Genomic DNA, 14,116 nt, shown 5'->3' on the forward strand with positions numbered 1-14,116 from the left:
CTTCTCAGGCACTTAACCGACTTTGTGAGGTCAGTTGTGTTGTAAAACAATCCTTGGCGGTTGTTGACTGCAGATTTTAGTACCTTCTATGGCACTTGGGTTAGGTTACCTGTCCATGAGATGTAATCTTCAGGGCAAACAGAACCACAGCACCCAGTTCAGCGAGATCTCAAGAGCCATCTGGGCCCATCCAAGGTGCAGGACTGTCTCCTAGGCCAAGTCTGTTGAAAACAAGGGCCATCAGCACAACTCCTATTCCTTTCAGTGGGCAGGAAGGACCAAGTTTTCACAACTGCGGGGAGAGGACCACACAGTAGTTCCCAAGCTTGTCCTGAAGGGGCCCTTCTGGCCAAAGAAGTGATGAATCCAGTGCAGAAGTCCTAGCTTTTCCAAGAAGAGAACCTCTGTAGCTCAGGGTTGAACTGTGGCATTCTTGGTTCCCTCTGAGCTTCATTGTTGGCTTGCAGATGTTTCATTACCCAACTAGGGAACATCATCATCCACATGAGGAGCACCCTTACTGACACCCATCTCCACTACAGTGCAATTTCCTCCCCCCATCCTGGAATATTCCAATTTTTTTTTTTAACATTTTACATATTCCACGCAAGGGATTTTTCTCCCTGGTCCAAACTGATGTGCTACTTGTTAAGGTGCCAACAGAGATATACCAACGTTCTGTACTAAAATTGTGCTTTTTTGTGTTCCGATATGAAGATGCAGCCTGTGTTGCGTGTCCTGCTAGCATGCCCATTGAACACTCCGTGGTGAATGGATCTCATAATACCAATTGCCAGGATATTTAAGCGTCCTTATGACCATTCTCCTTTTACGTAACCAGTTCTCAGATACCTCCAAGAAGATTGCAAAAACAGTAGCTATGGCTGATAAAAATTATTCGGTGCCTTCCTGACATCATTGTCGGACTTGCTCGTCTGTCTGTCGATCTATGATATATTTATGCTGGGTAGATTATTTAACGGCTGCAAATACTACTGACACCATCTCATTGTCTTCCAGCCCCTGGAGCTGCTGTGCGAGAAAGCCATTGGTACCTGCAACAGGCCGTTGGGTGCGGGGGAAGCTCTCCGGCGAGTGATGGAGTGTTTGTCGTCCGGCATCCTGTTGCCAGGTAAGATCTGCCAAGATGCTTCTCGGGTGCTGACCAGTCATGCGTTGGTGCACGTCCCATCTCCTTTCGGATAGTGGTCTTCTGGTCTCCTGATCCTGTGAGTTTGTAAGCCATCTGTCCAACGTGTTCTCTAAGTGGGAGAATGAAACGAGTTGCCCCTGAGGGAGTCCAAAGGCCTTCTTCTAGGATCTCTTAATATGGGTGGTGAGACCAACATAGAACACAGCGCAGTCTTCAGTGGGTTGGTCAGCGCTCACCTTTCTAACAATAAATTCTCATTCGGGAGGCTGGCTTGGGGAACTTTGGCTGGTGCGAGTCAAGGAAGATTGGAGGACCCGTCTCTCCCATTCCCAGCTGTCTCCACGGCTTTTCCCTCTGGACCTTCCTGGACTTTAAACCATATTCAGAACTGAGAAAATCTGATCGTTAAAGTTATGTAAGACACACCCATCCGTAGAACGGGCTGAATAACCTCTTCCTCTGCATTTCCCCCTCAAATAGCTCTTTTTTGCTCTTCTGTGGCTTCACGATTCATGTTTTCAGAGGACAGTTGGAGAAAGGAGAGGGTTGAGGACTGACTGGCGCCTGGCCGCTTTCTTGTCCCTAGGTGGGCCTGGTGTGCATGACCCCTGTGAACGCGAGCCAACGGATGCCTTGTCCAGCCTGACTGTTCAACAAAGGGAAGCCATAACCCATAGTGCCCAGGTAAAGCGTGCCAACCAGCCACCCGGATTGGTCCTCTTTTCCCCCGGCGACTGGGGACAAGCATTTTCATGGATCAGAGACACCAAACTCTACGTCGCTTGGGGTGGTGGGCTAAAACCACACGGTCTCCGGGGCAGAACAGCCTTTTGTAGCTGTGCGGTGCTGACCTGCAGAGCAATGTCCTCCCTCCCTTCCCCTCTCTCTCTCCCATTTTGCTCTCTTCACAGCATGCACTGAGACTGTCGGCTTTTGGCCAAATATACAAGGTGCTGGAGATGGATCCTCTGCCTTCCAACAAGTCGTTCCAGAAGTATGCGTGGTCCGTGGCCGACAAAGAAGGTAGTCGCTGTGGGGCAAAATCGTTCTCGGCCGTGATGGTTGGTCTGTTGAAGTGATAGAATCCTGCACTAATTAGGTGCCACTCATTAGCGATGGACTGGAAAATTATAACCTCCGTGACATTTCTAAACCCCTGGTGTATTCATTTGCATTTAGTTTTTATTCCTCCTCCTTGTTTTTTGTGTTTGTTTACATATATTTAGTAAAAATACCTCCCCCCCATAACTCCCTCTATCCCAGCCTAGAAAGCTGGCATCCAAAAGAGCGGTGCCCACCAGCGATGCTAGGACAAAACTACATGTGCAGTGACATCATTACGCAAATGCCGTTGAGTATTTGCATCCTGTCTAATATAAGAACCTCAGTTGGCTTTAGGTGATGATGTCATCGCGCCTGTGATGTCATTCGCTCCTCCTGCAGAGCCTGTTTTTGCAAAAGAGGCAGTGAGGGAGGATTTATCAAGCTGTCTCTCTCTCTCTCCTGTATTCTTCAAAAGAGAATTGGGAGCGTGATGGCTCAAAGCAGGCTCCCCTTGGGAGACCCGGGTTCGAGTCCTCCCCCAATCCAGCTCCACTGCGCAAGGGACTCTGGGCAGGCTCTTCCCCCCGTGGCGTGGCATGGCCTCTTTATGGGGCTGCAGAAGGTGGCAGCTCTTGCTGTTAGCCTCTTGTTAACCTGGATTTAGGGCCAAGCATGTGGTGTGAACTCAGATGTGGCTGTCCACCGTCAGCTGCTGGAGCCAGACTCTGGGCTGCTCCAGCCGCTCCATTTTGGGAACCCTGGAGATGCATCGCTTGGTGCACGGGAGATTTCCCGCCAATTTGCACCCAAGTCCCAGCGCCTGTCAACCAAACCCAGCACCATTCTGCTCGGCTCAGGCTCCTCAAAGACTTTCTTTTCCGTGGCTCAGCTCCGACGTTATCCATCCACCGTGCTGGCGCCTCTCTTTCAGGCAATAAAAAGCGTTCTCTCTTTCTAGGTGCAGGCTCCTCTGCCCTAAAGAGGCCTTTTGAAGACGGGTTGGGGGATGAGAAAGACCCCAGTAAGAAAATGAAGCGGAATTTGAGGAAAAGTAAGGATTGTTTCTTCTCCTTATCTTTCATTATTGCCATCGTTTTGCATTTCTAGGCTGCCCTTCGTTTCCTCTCCAGGAAGAAGCCGTTGTTAGCTAATGCTTGCATGGAAGAACCTGCAATGGCGATTGGTTTTGGAATTGCCAAATACAGGCAGTCCTCGTTTAGCAACTGCCTTGTTTAGCAACCATTCGCAGTTATGACAGTGATGAAAAAATAACTTTATGACCAATCCTCGCATTTATGACCTTCGCGGGTCTGTAAAGCAAAGGAAAGCTGAAGTAAGACCATAAGCATAGTTGTGGTTTATCTAGCAACGCTTCACTTAACGGCCAAGTTGCCAGTCCCAATTGTGGTTGCGAAACGAGGACTCCCTGCATTTTAAATATTTGCGGTGCTTTTCCACTGCCTTGAATCGGTCACAATCGGATCTGATTTCACATGTTTGGCTTCTCTCTATTAAACAAGTAAAAGTAGAACGTCTCCATTTTCTCTGTGTGAAAATGACTGAATTATTTTTTTCCAAACTTCAGTTCAGCCACTTCTGGTTTGGATAAAAACATTGCTTTCTGCAAGAGCTGGGTCTCCTTTTCAAACAAATTCCAAACTTTGCCTGAGCGGTGGTTTAAAAGAAACTAAATGAAGGTTCTGGAGAATGTCAGCCTGCTCAGCTCTCCAGCATTCTTTCCTGTTTTCCTGGGAGAAAAAGGCTAATAACGACTGGGGATTTTTCCGAATCGGCCCCCGTTATATCGGTCCTGCTTTTCTCGCTGGCGCTGGGTTTGTTTAGTTTATTCTACCACCGTTCTTAGTTTTATTGCCATGAGGGTCCAACTTCTGAATAATTCCTCTCCTTCCTTGCATTCTAAGCTTCAACGTCGTTGTCCGAAACGTTGTGATTATTACGTGCGGTTCATTTCCTCTGAATTCGTAGCTCACGAGCTTTGCCTGTTCCGTTCCCGTGCCGCACAGCCATCCCTTCAGACCTCAACCCTAGACACATCTGGCTCAGAAACATCCCAGCCGTGCGTTGGGGCTGTGTTCCAGGTTCCTGTGTGTAGGGTTGACCTGTTAGGACAGCAGTGGAAACATCATGCCATGGAGGCTTACCGTGTTACTAACTTACTTTATACAGAACAAGAAGATCTCGTTAGTGCTTAGTTTCTCGGAGACAAGGGAGTGATCTTCAAGAATCTCAAATACAGGTAGTCCTTGCTTAGCAACCGTTCATTTAGTGACGGTACGGACTTACGGCGATGCTGGAAAAACCCATTTATGACCGGTCCTCACACAGCCATCGCAGCATCCCCGTAGTCAAGTCATCACAATTTGGGTGCTCGGTTTGTGTTTATGTCCGTCGCAGCATCCCATGGTCACGTGGTTGCCATTTTTTACCTTCCTGGCCAGCTTCTGGCAAGCAAAATCAATCGGGAATGGCGTGACTCACTTCAAGGCCACATGGTTTGCTTAATGACCACAGTGATTTGCTTAATGACCGCCACAAAAAGGGTCTTAAAATGGGGTTGGATTTGCTTAATGGCTGCTTCATTTAGCAGCCAAAATTCTGGTCCCAGCTGTGGTTGCAGAGCGAGGACTACCTGTAGCTAGATGAGTGAAAAGAAGCAAATACATTTCCCATGGAAGTGCCCCGTGGCCATCGTGGCTTCTCCCCGTCTTAGCCTGCCTCTGTCTTGGCTTGCTTTGACAGTCCTTGATAGCAAAGCAATAGATCTCATGAATGCCTTGATGCGGCTGAACCAGATCCGGCCCGGCTTGCAGTACAAGCTGCTCTCTCAGTCGGGGCCCGTCCACGCCCCGGTCTTCACGATGTCCGTCGACGTAGACGGGACAACTTACGAAGCCTCAGGACCTTCCAAGAAGACCGCCAAGCTTCACGTCGCGGTGAAGGTAAGGCGGCGAGGTCTCCCCAGCTCCTGGACGTCTGTGGCAAAGGTTGGGGTTGGGGCGAGGGGCCGGGGGCTGAATCCGCAGCCCCTTCCTTTTGAACAGAGTAGCAGGAAGGAAGAGGCTGGAAATTGGAATTACCTGCATGCAGGAGGGAAGTCGCTGGGCCCTGGCTGCAAAAGGTAAAGCTTCTCCTGCAGCCAGATTAAGATGCAGCTGTTGCTGTTTTTAAGTTACCGGTCTCATGCTGTGGCCCGCATGGACCTGAGATACTTTTCTTTATTTTGCTCCCTTTCAACGCGGAAGTTCCCAGAGTCTATGAAACGAGGGTGGTTCTTCCTCGCTTGCTTATTTTTTCACTTGGAGATAGGGCAGCCCAATGTTAAAAGTGCTTCCAACTTTCAGAAGTAGGTCAGTCTTTTGTCTTGCAAAGCCTCGATTAGAGGGTGCGTGTGCGTGTGTGTGTCTCATTTTGCCTGTGGAGTTGTGATGACTGGGAGGTGTAGTCAGCAGTTGTGGGGGGGGACTGTCCTGGTCCCACCCCCGGAATTGTTCCCCCTTTTCCCTCCCTCCCTCTGGAGTGGGTTGAGCCGTGCCCTTCTGGTCACGGATGAAGAGAACATCCGGCCGTCGGTCTGGGTTTGTGCTTTAGCTGGTTGCCTAATGGAACGTCTTCTGGTGCCCAACTTCCACAGGTGCTGCAAGCGATGGGTTACCCCACCGGTTTTGATGCAGACATGGAATGTACAAGCTCTGATGAGAAGTCAGATACCGAAGGCAAAAATGAAACGGTGTCTTCAAACACCAGCAATAATAATGGAAACTCCACAGTCGATACCTCTGCAACCTTAGAGGTGCGTCTCCCGCCCTCCCTCCCTCCCTGTGCCTGTTGTCCAAATGTCCTTCAGCGCCTGCCTTTGTGCTTGTTGCTTTTTCTCTATGAAATTGAAAAGCATTTCCCTTTTTTAAGTGGAAAGTGAGGTTTCTGGAATGCCACGTTCGGGGCCAGGAGAGAAAGCGTGTACAGACCACGATGCCCCTTTAGACACCAGTGATCTAAACTCAGAGTTGTATTATTTTTTCGTGTGCAAAGCCACACAGGGAGGTTTCTGCATGCAGAGGATTGTTGGTTTTCTGCTTCACTTGTTCTTTGCCGTTCTCTTTTTCTACCTTTGCTCTGTCTTTTAAAAAGAAGAAATAAGGTAATGCTGGGGTAGGGGGAGCAATTAGGGCCTTGGGCTCGTTCAGGAGCTGGTTTGATCTACCCGGGACGGTTCCTGTGGGTCGAGGGACGCTGTCCCTGGGGCACGCAGCGAGTAAGGTGATCTTCCCCTTGCTCAGCATCCGAGCAGGCGCCTCTGGGTAACTGGAAACTGGCTTGCAAGCACACACACACCCCCGAGTATTTCTGTCCCAGGCACGGCGGGAGGGGGGAACCGTCGTAGAGACGCCAAGTTATGTAGGAATGTCTTGAAGGAGCAGAGGTTTCCCCTGGGGTTTGATTCCGGCTGCCACATGTGGGAGGACCCCTGTGCCTGTTGCCATTTCCTGAAAAATACATGGGTGTGATAATGTGTGAAAGTGCATGCGAGCCGAATGTTTGCCTGGATCAGACCGCTGGTGGGCACAGGAACTGTCAGCATCCTGTTCTTAACTTCTGTGAGTTGTGCTGGAGCAGATTCCTTATGTAATCATCTGATAATGCAAAGCTGAAGTGGCTCCTCCCTTCCATACCCTTCCACCCATCTGTCTTCCTTCCCTTCCCTTCTCTACCAACTCTCTATCTCTCTGTCTCTTTCACCCATCCATCCATCCATCTATTGATCTATCCATCTCCCTTCCTTTCTGCACCCTTTGCTGAAGAAGAGAGCAGCCCTCCTGTCCAGAAGCCAGTCCACGCAGGTGGCCGAGGGCCCCGCCGGTCCCCTCGCCCTTCAAGCCCGCCTTGCCTTGCCTCTCCTCTCCTAGGTCAGAACTCAGGGTCCCATCCTCACAGCCAGCGGCAAGAATCCGGTGATGGAGCTGAACGAGAAGCGGCGAGGCCTGAAATACGAGCTCATCTCTGAAACGGGTGGAAGCCACGACAAGCGGTTCGTGATGGAGGTGAGGCGGCGCTGGGTCCCTCCCCACCCCACTCACGGCTTCGCCCGGGGGGACACCCAGCTGGGGTGCAAACTGCCTGTCTCGCTTCCAGGTAGAAGTGGACGGGCAGAGGTTCCGAGGGGCCGGCCCCAACAAGAAAGTGGCCAAGGCGAGTGCCGCCCTGGCCGCTCTCGAGAAACTCTTTTCGGGCCCCAACGCGGCTGCCAATAAGAAGAAAAAGATTATCCCGCAGGTGAGGCTGCTTGGGGGTGATGCCAGGGGTCTGCAGCTTGGGCGGCCCAGATGGGTCTGTGCCCCGTGCAAGAGTCTGAAATCAGTAGAAGCCCAGAAGGGCGGCGGGGGGTGGACTTTGGGGTGGAGGAGAAGGGAGGGAGGCAGATCCAGCTGGGGGGAATTGAGGAAGGGGTTTCAACAGAGCAGGGGAGGGGAAACCGTGGCCCTTCGTGGCAGCATCTTGGGGAAGAGAAAGCCATTTGCAGGTGTCTTGCAGAAGGAGCCAAGACCTGGGTCCACCGGTCCACTTACGTTGGCTACCAAACGGGACTGAGCCGGTCTCTTGCCCTTAAAAGAGGCTCAGCCTTGTAACCGGGATGCAGATCAGGCGCTCGTTCAGTCCGTTACGACAGGCCACAGCCGGAACTCCGCTTTTAAGATCCAGCCCACGGAATAAAAGCATGACCGTCGACAGCAGCTTCATCCAGTTGCAAATTTTGCTGGGCTTCACATCTCTCTGCCTCTCTCCGCAGACCAAAGGAGGGATCATAAACACAGCCATGTCTGCAGCAGTGCGAGGGAGAGGACGGGGGGCTCCCATGCGAGGGGCTTTCGTCGGGGCGGCAGCAGCCACCAGTTACCTGGCGCCAGGTAGATCCAGCCCGGGCGGTTCTGTGGTCGTAACGGGGGCGTCGAGCCCTGCCACGGCTTGGCCTGCCCAAGAACGAGGCTGAAGCTCCAGGCTTGAGAACTTCATGGCTGATCCAAAGCTTCCGAGTCCTGCCTGGGCATTTTGGAGGGCAGGAATCCCGTTTCCCATTAAATGGTGGTGCCCAGGTGCCTCTGATCACCATCCCCAAGGGCTTTCTGCCTGCACATTTCTGTGCAACTGTCGCACGCTTGACCCTCCGCCTTGGGTCTCTCTGTGTGAGAGAGCCCGTGCCTGCTTGCGGATTTGCAGCCGTGTATTTCCAAAGAGGGAAGGAGGCCTCCGTTTCAACTGAACAGGCCCTTTGGTCAGATCCCCATCTGGGGAAGCTTTGCCCTCGATGGGCTTCCTCCTCCTCCCATCCCCAACCCAAAGATTCTGAGTTGACAGCCCCCTTGGTGTGTGGGTTCGTTCCACCCGAGGGGTGGGCGTTGGGAGTCGCTGAATGCGTGTGGCTCAGCTGGCTGAGGCTTAGTAAGGGGAGTACGATATGTGGAAGGAGAAAGGGGCATTCCAAGTTCTCCAGTCCTAGAAACAAGGGCCTGTGAATAGAAGGGGTTGTCCTGCTCCTTGCCCAGGGTGGCCCTTGCCACCCTGTGATGCTGTGAGTTATGTCATGAGGCCTCCCGCTTGGCTGCTGACCCCGTTTGACGGGCTTAAAAGGGGAGAGGAAAAATAATCCATCCCCCCAACAGAGAGGAGTTCCCTTTCCAAATTCCACGGGCAAGCATCTTTGGCACGCCTGCTTTGCCCACCCTGTGCCCACCCTGTGCCCACCAGGAGGACCCATCACTGTTCCCTTGTGCTTCCCTTGCAGGCTACGCGGCCCCCTACGGATACAACACAGCGGCTGCCGCGCCGGCTTATGGTATGTCCAGTCCTTTTTCTTGTCTACTGTGCAGCCATGTGTATCTATACATACTCAGGCCAGCTTTTTCTGGGCGGGGGAGGGGAAGGCAATCGGGGGCCTCCTTTGGCCTCTCTGGACGGCCATCAGCCAAGCTGCCCCCGTCGCCGTGGCTTGCCTCTTCCGATTTGCTTTTGCCTGACTGCGAAAGGGCTGCTTGTTCTAACTGCCTGCTCCCTCCTCATCCCGAACTGATGGTCTGTCCCCCTCCTGCCTCCTGAACAGCCATCTTGCACTCCATTCAAAGCAGCTCAAAGGGCCAAGTCTTCATCCTATCGGAGCATCTTTGCTTCTCCCGGTTGTCCTTCTTGCTCGCAAGGGGCCAGCCACCTCCTTGGGTGGGGCCCGGAGACACGTGATCCTGTAGCCCGGCCTTCCCCATCCTGGCGCCCCCCCAGCGGCGGGCCTTCCATTAAAACTTCCATCGTCCCCCAGGCTGGCTGGGGCCGATGGGAATGGTCCACTGATGTGCCTAGAAGGGCGCCAGATTGGAGAAGGGGGCTGTGACCACACAGCCAGTTTGGCCCTTGGTGTCCACGGCCCCTAGATGTGTAGAGGAGAGCGTGCCTGCTGGTTGACTCTCAGCTTTTGCCCGATCCTGCAGAGGCAAGACCCCCAGATTTTTGGCTGCGTGACGATAGCTTCTCAACCTTGGCAACTTGAAGACACGTGGACGTCAACTCCCAGAATTCCCCAGCCAGAATTCTGGGAGTTGGAAGTCCATACGTCTTAAAGTTGCCAAGGTAGAGAAACGCTGCCTTCGCAGCTTTGCCCTTGTGCGAACAGCAAAACCCCCCCGATTCTTCCTCAAAATGGTCTAGCACCTTGAAGGAGGTAGGGTGCGTCCCAACTCCACCATTCTTGGAAAATCCACCTGTTGGAATGACTGGGAGCCTCCTGGGTCACCTTTCCCTCCCCAAGCCAAGTGGCCAGGGTGCTCTTGCTCCCAACAGGCACTGCTCAGGTCTAGCTGTACTCCCCGTCCCCATCCGGCCCTTGATTGCCCCTCCCCACAGCCCCTAACTCAACAGTCCTCCCTTTGAATCACTGGGGAAGGAAAAAAAATTGGCTCTTTGGTTACTTTGAATGTAGCTTTATGCAGCAAAGAGGAGGAATGCAGAAAGGCCTTGGAGTCAGCCATGGCTGCAACATCAGCATCTCTGCCCTGCGTTTGAGTGGCTGGCAGCTCTGGGGGATCCAGGGGAGCCATTCCCGCTGGAGATTGCCTGCGGGGTCCCTGCATGATTTACTCGCCCACTTCCAGTCCGCCTTCACAGGAGATTCTGCCAAATTTGTGCACAGAGTGCAACAGGATTGCTGAATTCTTCTGGAGATCTACACCTGGAGTCTCTCTTCTTCTTTGAATCCCAGGGAAGCCCATAGGTTAGCAGAAGGGGCCCTGCTTTGCCCACAGCAGGTCTTAACTTCAAATTCTAAATAAAGCCGCTCCCAGCTGGAGTTGCCATCCCGTGCCTTGACTTGGCTCTCACTGGGCCATCTTCCCTCGGGAAGAAATAAACACTTCTGCAAAAGTGGGCGGGAAGGATCAGCTTTTCAGGGGCCCGAGGGGTTCCTCTGCTTAGAGATGCTGGAAGTAAAGTGAAGCCAGGGAAGGTTTTGACTTGGGAGGACGTTTTGCTCAAAGCACTTCGCTGGCCGTTGAGAATCTTTTCTTTGCCGAGCAGCCATCTTCCTCCATGCATTTGGAAGATGCTGTGCGTAGCTGGGAAAGGAGGGGGGCTGTGGAGTCTGCTCCCCCCATTTTATCCCCCCACCCACCCCCAAACTGGTGCAGCATGTTTGTAGGTCTTACGTTATAGAGGCAAACTGTCAAAGAGGGAGGGGTCAAGCCGCCCCTCCCATTCTGAAGTAGAGCCCCCACCCCCGGCACAAGGCCGTTCCAATGTCGGCCGGCCTCGGCACCTTTTCCGCCTCGGCACACTTTTCCATTTATTAAAAGGCATCAGCTTTTGTAAATTGCAGCTCCCTTCCTCGGTGCATCCGAAGAAGTGAGCTGTGGCCCGTGAAAGCGGATGCTTTTTAAGAAGATTGATCCGACGTCTGAGCCGGGAAAGACACCACTGGAATCCTCCCGATTTAGGGACTGCCGAGCGCCAGCCCAGCTCTCCTCCCACAGTGCCTTCGTGTGGCAGGAGATCACGGTATCCGCAGAAGCCCGTAGTGCAGAGACAGGAGAAAAGGCGCTGCGGTCTGCAAGCCCAAGACTGGGGCAGGCGCACGCGCAGCTTTCGGCCTTTCTGCTTCCCTGCTTCCGCCCCCCGCTGACCAGTGCGGCCCATCGCTGACTCCAACGGCTCGTGCAGAGAAACGCTGCCCTCTTTCTCTGCATAAACAGCCCTCGTGGGTCCCTCATTGGTTTGTTTCTGTCCTTCGGAAATGTCTGGTTGGCTGTGGTCCTGGGTCTTGGGACGAAGGCGCTGCTCCTGGCTGCACGGACGTCCCCGTCCCTCCCTCTCCCCTTCTCTGCCTGCGTGAAGCTGTTTGCATGCTGGAAAAGTTTCACTCCGGTCATATTGATCCTCTTGGAATACCCGCTGTTGCTGCTTTCTGATTTCTAAAACAGACGTGTAGGCGAAACGATTCCGAGACCGTCCCGCAGGGAAACCCTTCTCATTTTGGTGTCCTTCTTTGAAACCAAACCTAAGCATCCCCCACAGATTCTTTGCGAGGCCACAAGAATTTTCAAAATTAGGGAAAGGCAGACCTTCGAAGCGCCCTCCCCGCCGTTTCCCCCCACCCCAGCCCCAGAGGAGCTGCCACCCAGGGATCCTCGGCTGCTTCGGGTTTGAAGCCGTGCTGTGCCACCCAGCTTCCCTTGCATGCCGTGCGGGGCCAGGCCTGCGAGGCCGCCGATGGTAGCCTGGACCGCTTGGACGTGCCAAGCTCTTGATACCAGCCTCTCCGTTGGTAGCTTGCTGAGAGCCGAGCCAGTTCCCAATTAACTTTTTCCTGTTCTCGAAGTCTGCTGGGGAAGGAACTGACCAATTTTACCTTGGGGGTGGTGGCGGAGGGGAGTAATCAGGGTGTAATCTTGGCCCCCAAACACACCATGATGTTGGGAAGGGATTAGGAGACCCAACCCATCTGCTGTTCTTCCCCCCTCCTCCTCCTCCTCCTCCTCCTCCTCCCTCTTCTAGCTTGCCTTTCTCAGATTGTTAGATTTATCCAAGTCCTCTTGGTTTCTTCCTTCGTAGGTCTGCCCAAGAGAATGCTCCTGTTGCCAGTTATGAAATTTCCCACCTTCCCAGTGCCCCATTACTCGTTCTTTTAGCCTACGGCTGAGACCAACCCCCCTTGACCGACCTCCATATACAGGACAGGATGTTAGAAGGAAGTGAGAAAGACACACAGCTAGTCTACCTACCTTTTAACCCTGGTTTTCTTGGGACACACACTTGAGCGAAAACTATTTGTAACGACCCATCTTTCCCCCACTTTTTTATTTTAACACAACACAAACTTAGTTCTCTTGAAAACTTGAAGAAAAAAAATACATACATGAAACGATGGTCTGTGAAAATGGTTACCTCATTTTTCCCCCCCACCCCAAAATAACTTATATCAACCTTCTGTTATAGGGAAGAAAGTTAGATGCTTTGTTTTTAACTGAACTCTCCGAATTATGTAAAACCTTAAAACTTGTGAAGGATGTATAGACTATAAAACGCTGATCACAAAATAAAACCAGTTTTTGTTGTAATAGAGAGTTTTTGCCTGTTTCCTAAATACAAAGCCCTGGGCCCAGTCTATCACGTTAGGCTTATGTGATGTAGTGTTTCGTTTCGGGATTCTTCTACTGACGCGCCAGTAAATTACTGTTTAAGGAAAGAAAGGAAGCAAAAAACGGAAGGGGTTAGTTTTATGATCTAGGAAGTTTCTGTTTTCTAGCCTATTCTTTTAAAGATGCATCTTAACGTTAGCAGCACATTAGGACTTTACATGCCTCCCAATCAAGAATGTTTCCCACGACTCTCGGTGCATGTAATGGGGATAAGCAGGACTGCGTATTTGTGATCCATTCAGTTCTGCACCTGGCCATCCACACCCGTGCCTTTCTCCTAAGCACCTGCAAATCAGGATTTTTACTTTGGATTCTCCACCAGCAGCAGGTTTTTCTTCCTCTGTTCCGATTCCTTTTGATTTGCAACCCGAAAGGAACGCGATCAGAGGGCTTGGGAGATTTGTCGAGGGCTTCCATTCGTTAGGCCCCCACCCCATCCCAGCAGAAGGGCCTCTTTGTGCCAAGCCAGCCAGACTATTCAGGGAAACAGTTCGCAGAGACCATTAGCTTTTGTCACGCAACGAAGGAGATCTGACAAAGTCAACGCGGCCCGGCGAAGGTGCAATTGCTCAGCCTGCCTGTAAAAATTAGACTTCCTCGTTCCAAAGCTCTTAAAAGAAACCAACCTCAAGTAAATGGATCAGGCTTACAGATGGTTCTTGTGGCCTCCTTTTTTATAGCCCATTGACGCGTTTTCTCCCCACCCTCCAGGGCCAAAAAAAAGTATGTCCTCCTTCTCGGCAGCCTTGCTTAATTCTAAGAATCTGAAGCAGCAACAGCCCCCATTAAAACTTTAATTGTCCTGGTCTCGTCCAGCACTGCTGTGAATATTCACTGTTTCAGCCATAGGCCGGTATCTTCCCTCCTCCTGAGCTTTCGTGCCAAAACGGTCATTGTTCACGCTGTGGGGTGCACCTGCACGTCTGTCTCCCTCCCTTGGTCCTGCCGAGGGGGCACCTGCTGTTCTCGGGGCAACCTTAAGAAATCTGGGGAGGCGAACGAGGAAATGACGGTTGGCTCTTAAGGCATCACCTCCCCCCAACCCAAGCGACCCTGTTGCTCTTTTCAAAAGCCCCCCCGCCTGTGGTTCCCCTTTCAAGCGATGCTTGGGATGGGCTTTCTGGGGGGTCCCAGGGGGCTGCTCAAAACGGGGAGATGGAGCGAGGAAGGGTGAGAAGGGGCGTGCCGCCCTCAGCGCCAGACGATGGAGAGCCCTGGACCCGAAAGG

General features: G+C 52.3%; 1 protein-coding gene across 3 annotated transcripts in view; it reads left to right on the plus strand.

Moving 5' to 3' along the window:
• The window catches only part of STRBP (spermatid perinuclear RNA binding protein), a 51,675-nt gene that overhangs the window by 36,432 nt on the left and 1,127 nt on the right, over positions 1 to 14,116 (plus strand). For all 3 annotated transcript variants that reach the window (XM_063316386.1, XM_063316387.1, XM_063316388.1), the window contains 10 exons: positions 1,021 to 1,132; positions 1,740 to 1,837; positions 2,065 to 2,176; positions 3,156 to 3,248; positions 4,958 to 5,157; positions 5,850 to 6,008; positions 7,123 to 7,257; positions 7,349 to 7,489; positions 8,004 to 8,121; positions 8,997 to 9,047. In XM_063316386.1, the coding sequence (XP_063172456.1) occupies positions 1,021 to 1,132; positions 1,740 to 1,837; positions 2,065 to 2,176; positions 3,156 to 3,248; positions 4,958 to 5,157; positions 5,850 to 6,008; positions 7,123 to 7,257; positions 7,349 to 7,489; positions 8,004 to 8,121; positions 8,997 to 9,047 (1,219 nt within the window). The remainder of the gene's footprint in view (positions 1 to 1,020; positions 1,133 to 1,739; positions 1,838 to 2,064; positions 2,177 to 3,155; positions 3,249 to 4,957; positions 5,158 to 5,849; positions 6,009 to 7,122; positions 7,258 to 7,348; positions 7,490 to 8,003; positions 8,122 to 8,996; positions 9,048 to 14,116) is intronic.

This window comes from Candoia aspera, chromosome 16 (assembly GCF_035149785.1).
Source record: "Candoia aspera isolate rCanAsp1 chromosome 16, rCanAsp1.hap2, whole genome shotgun sequence".
Taxonomy (NCBI): Eukaryota; Metazoa; Chordata; class Lepidosauria; order Squamata; family Boidae; genus Candoia; species Candoia aspera.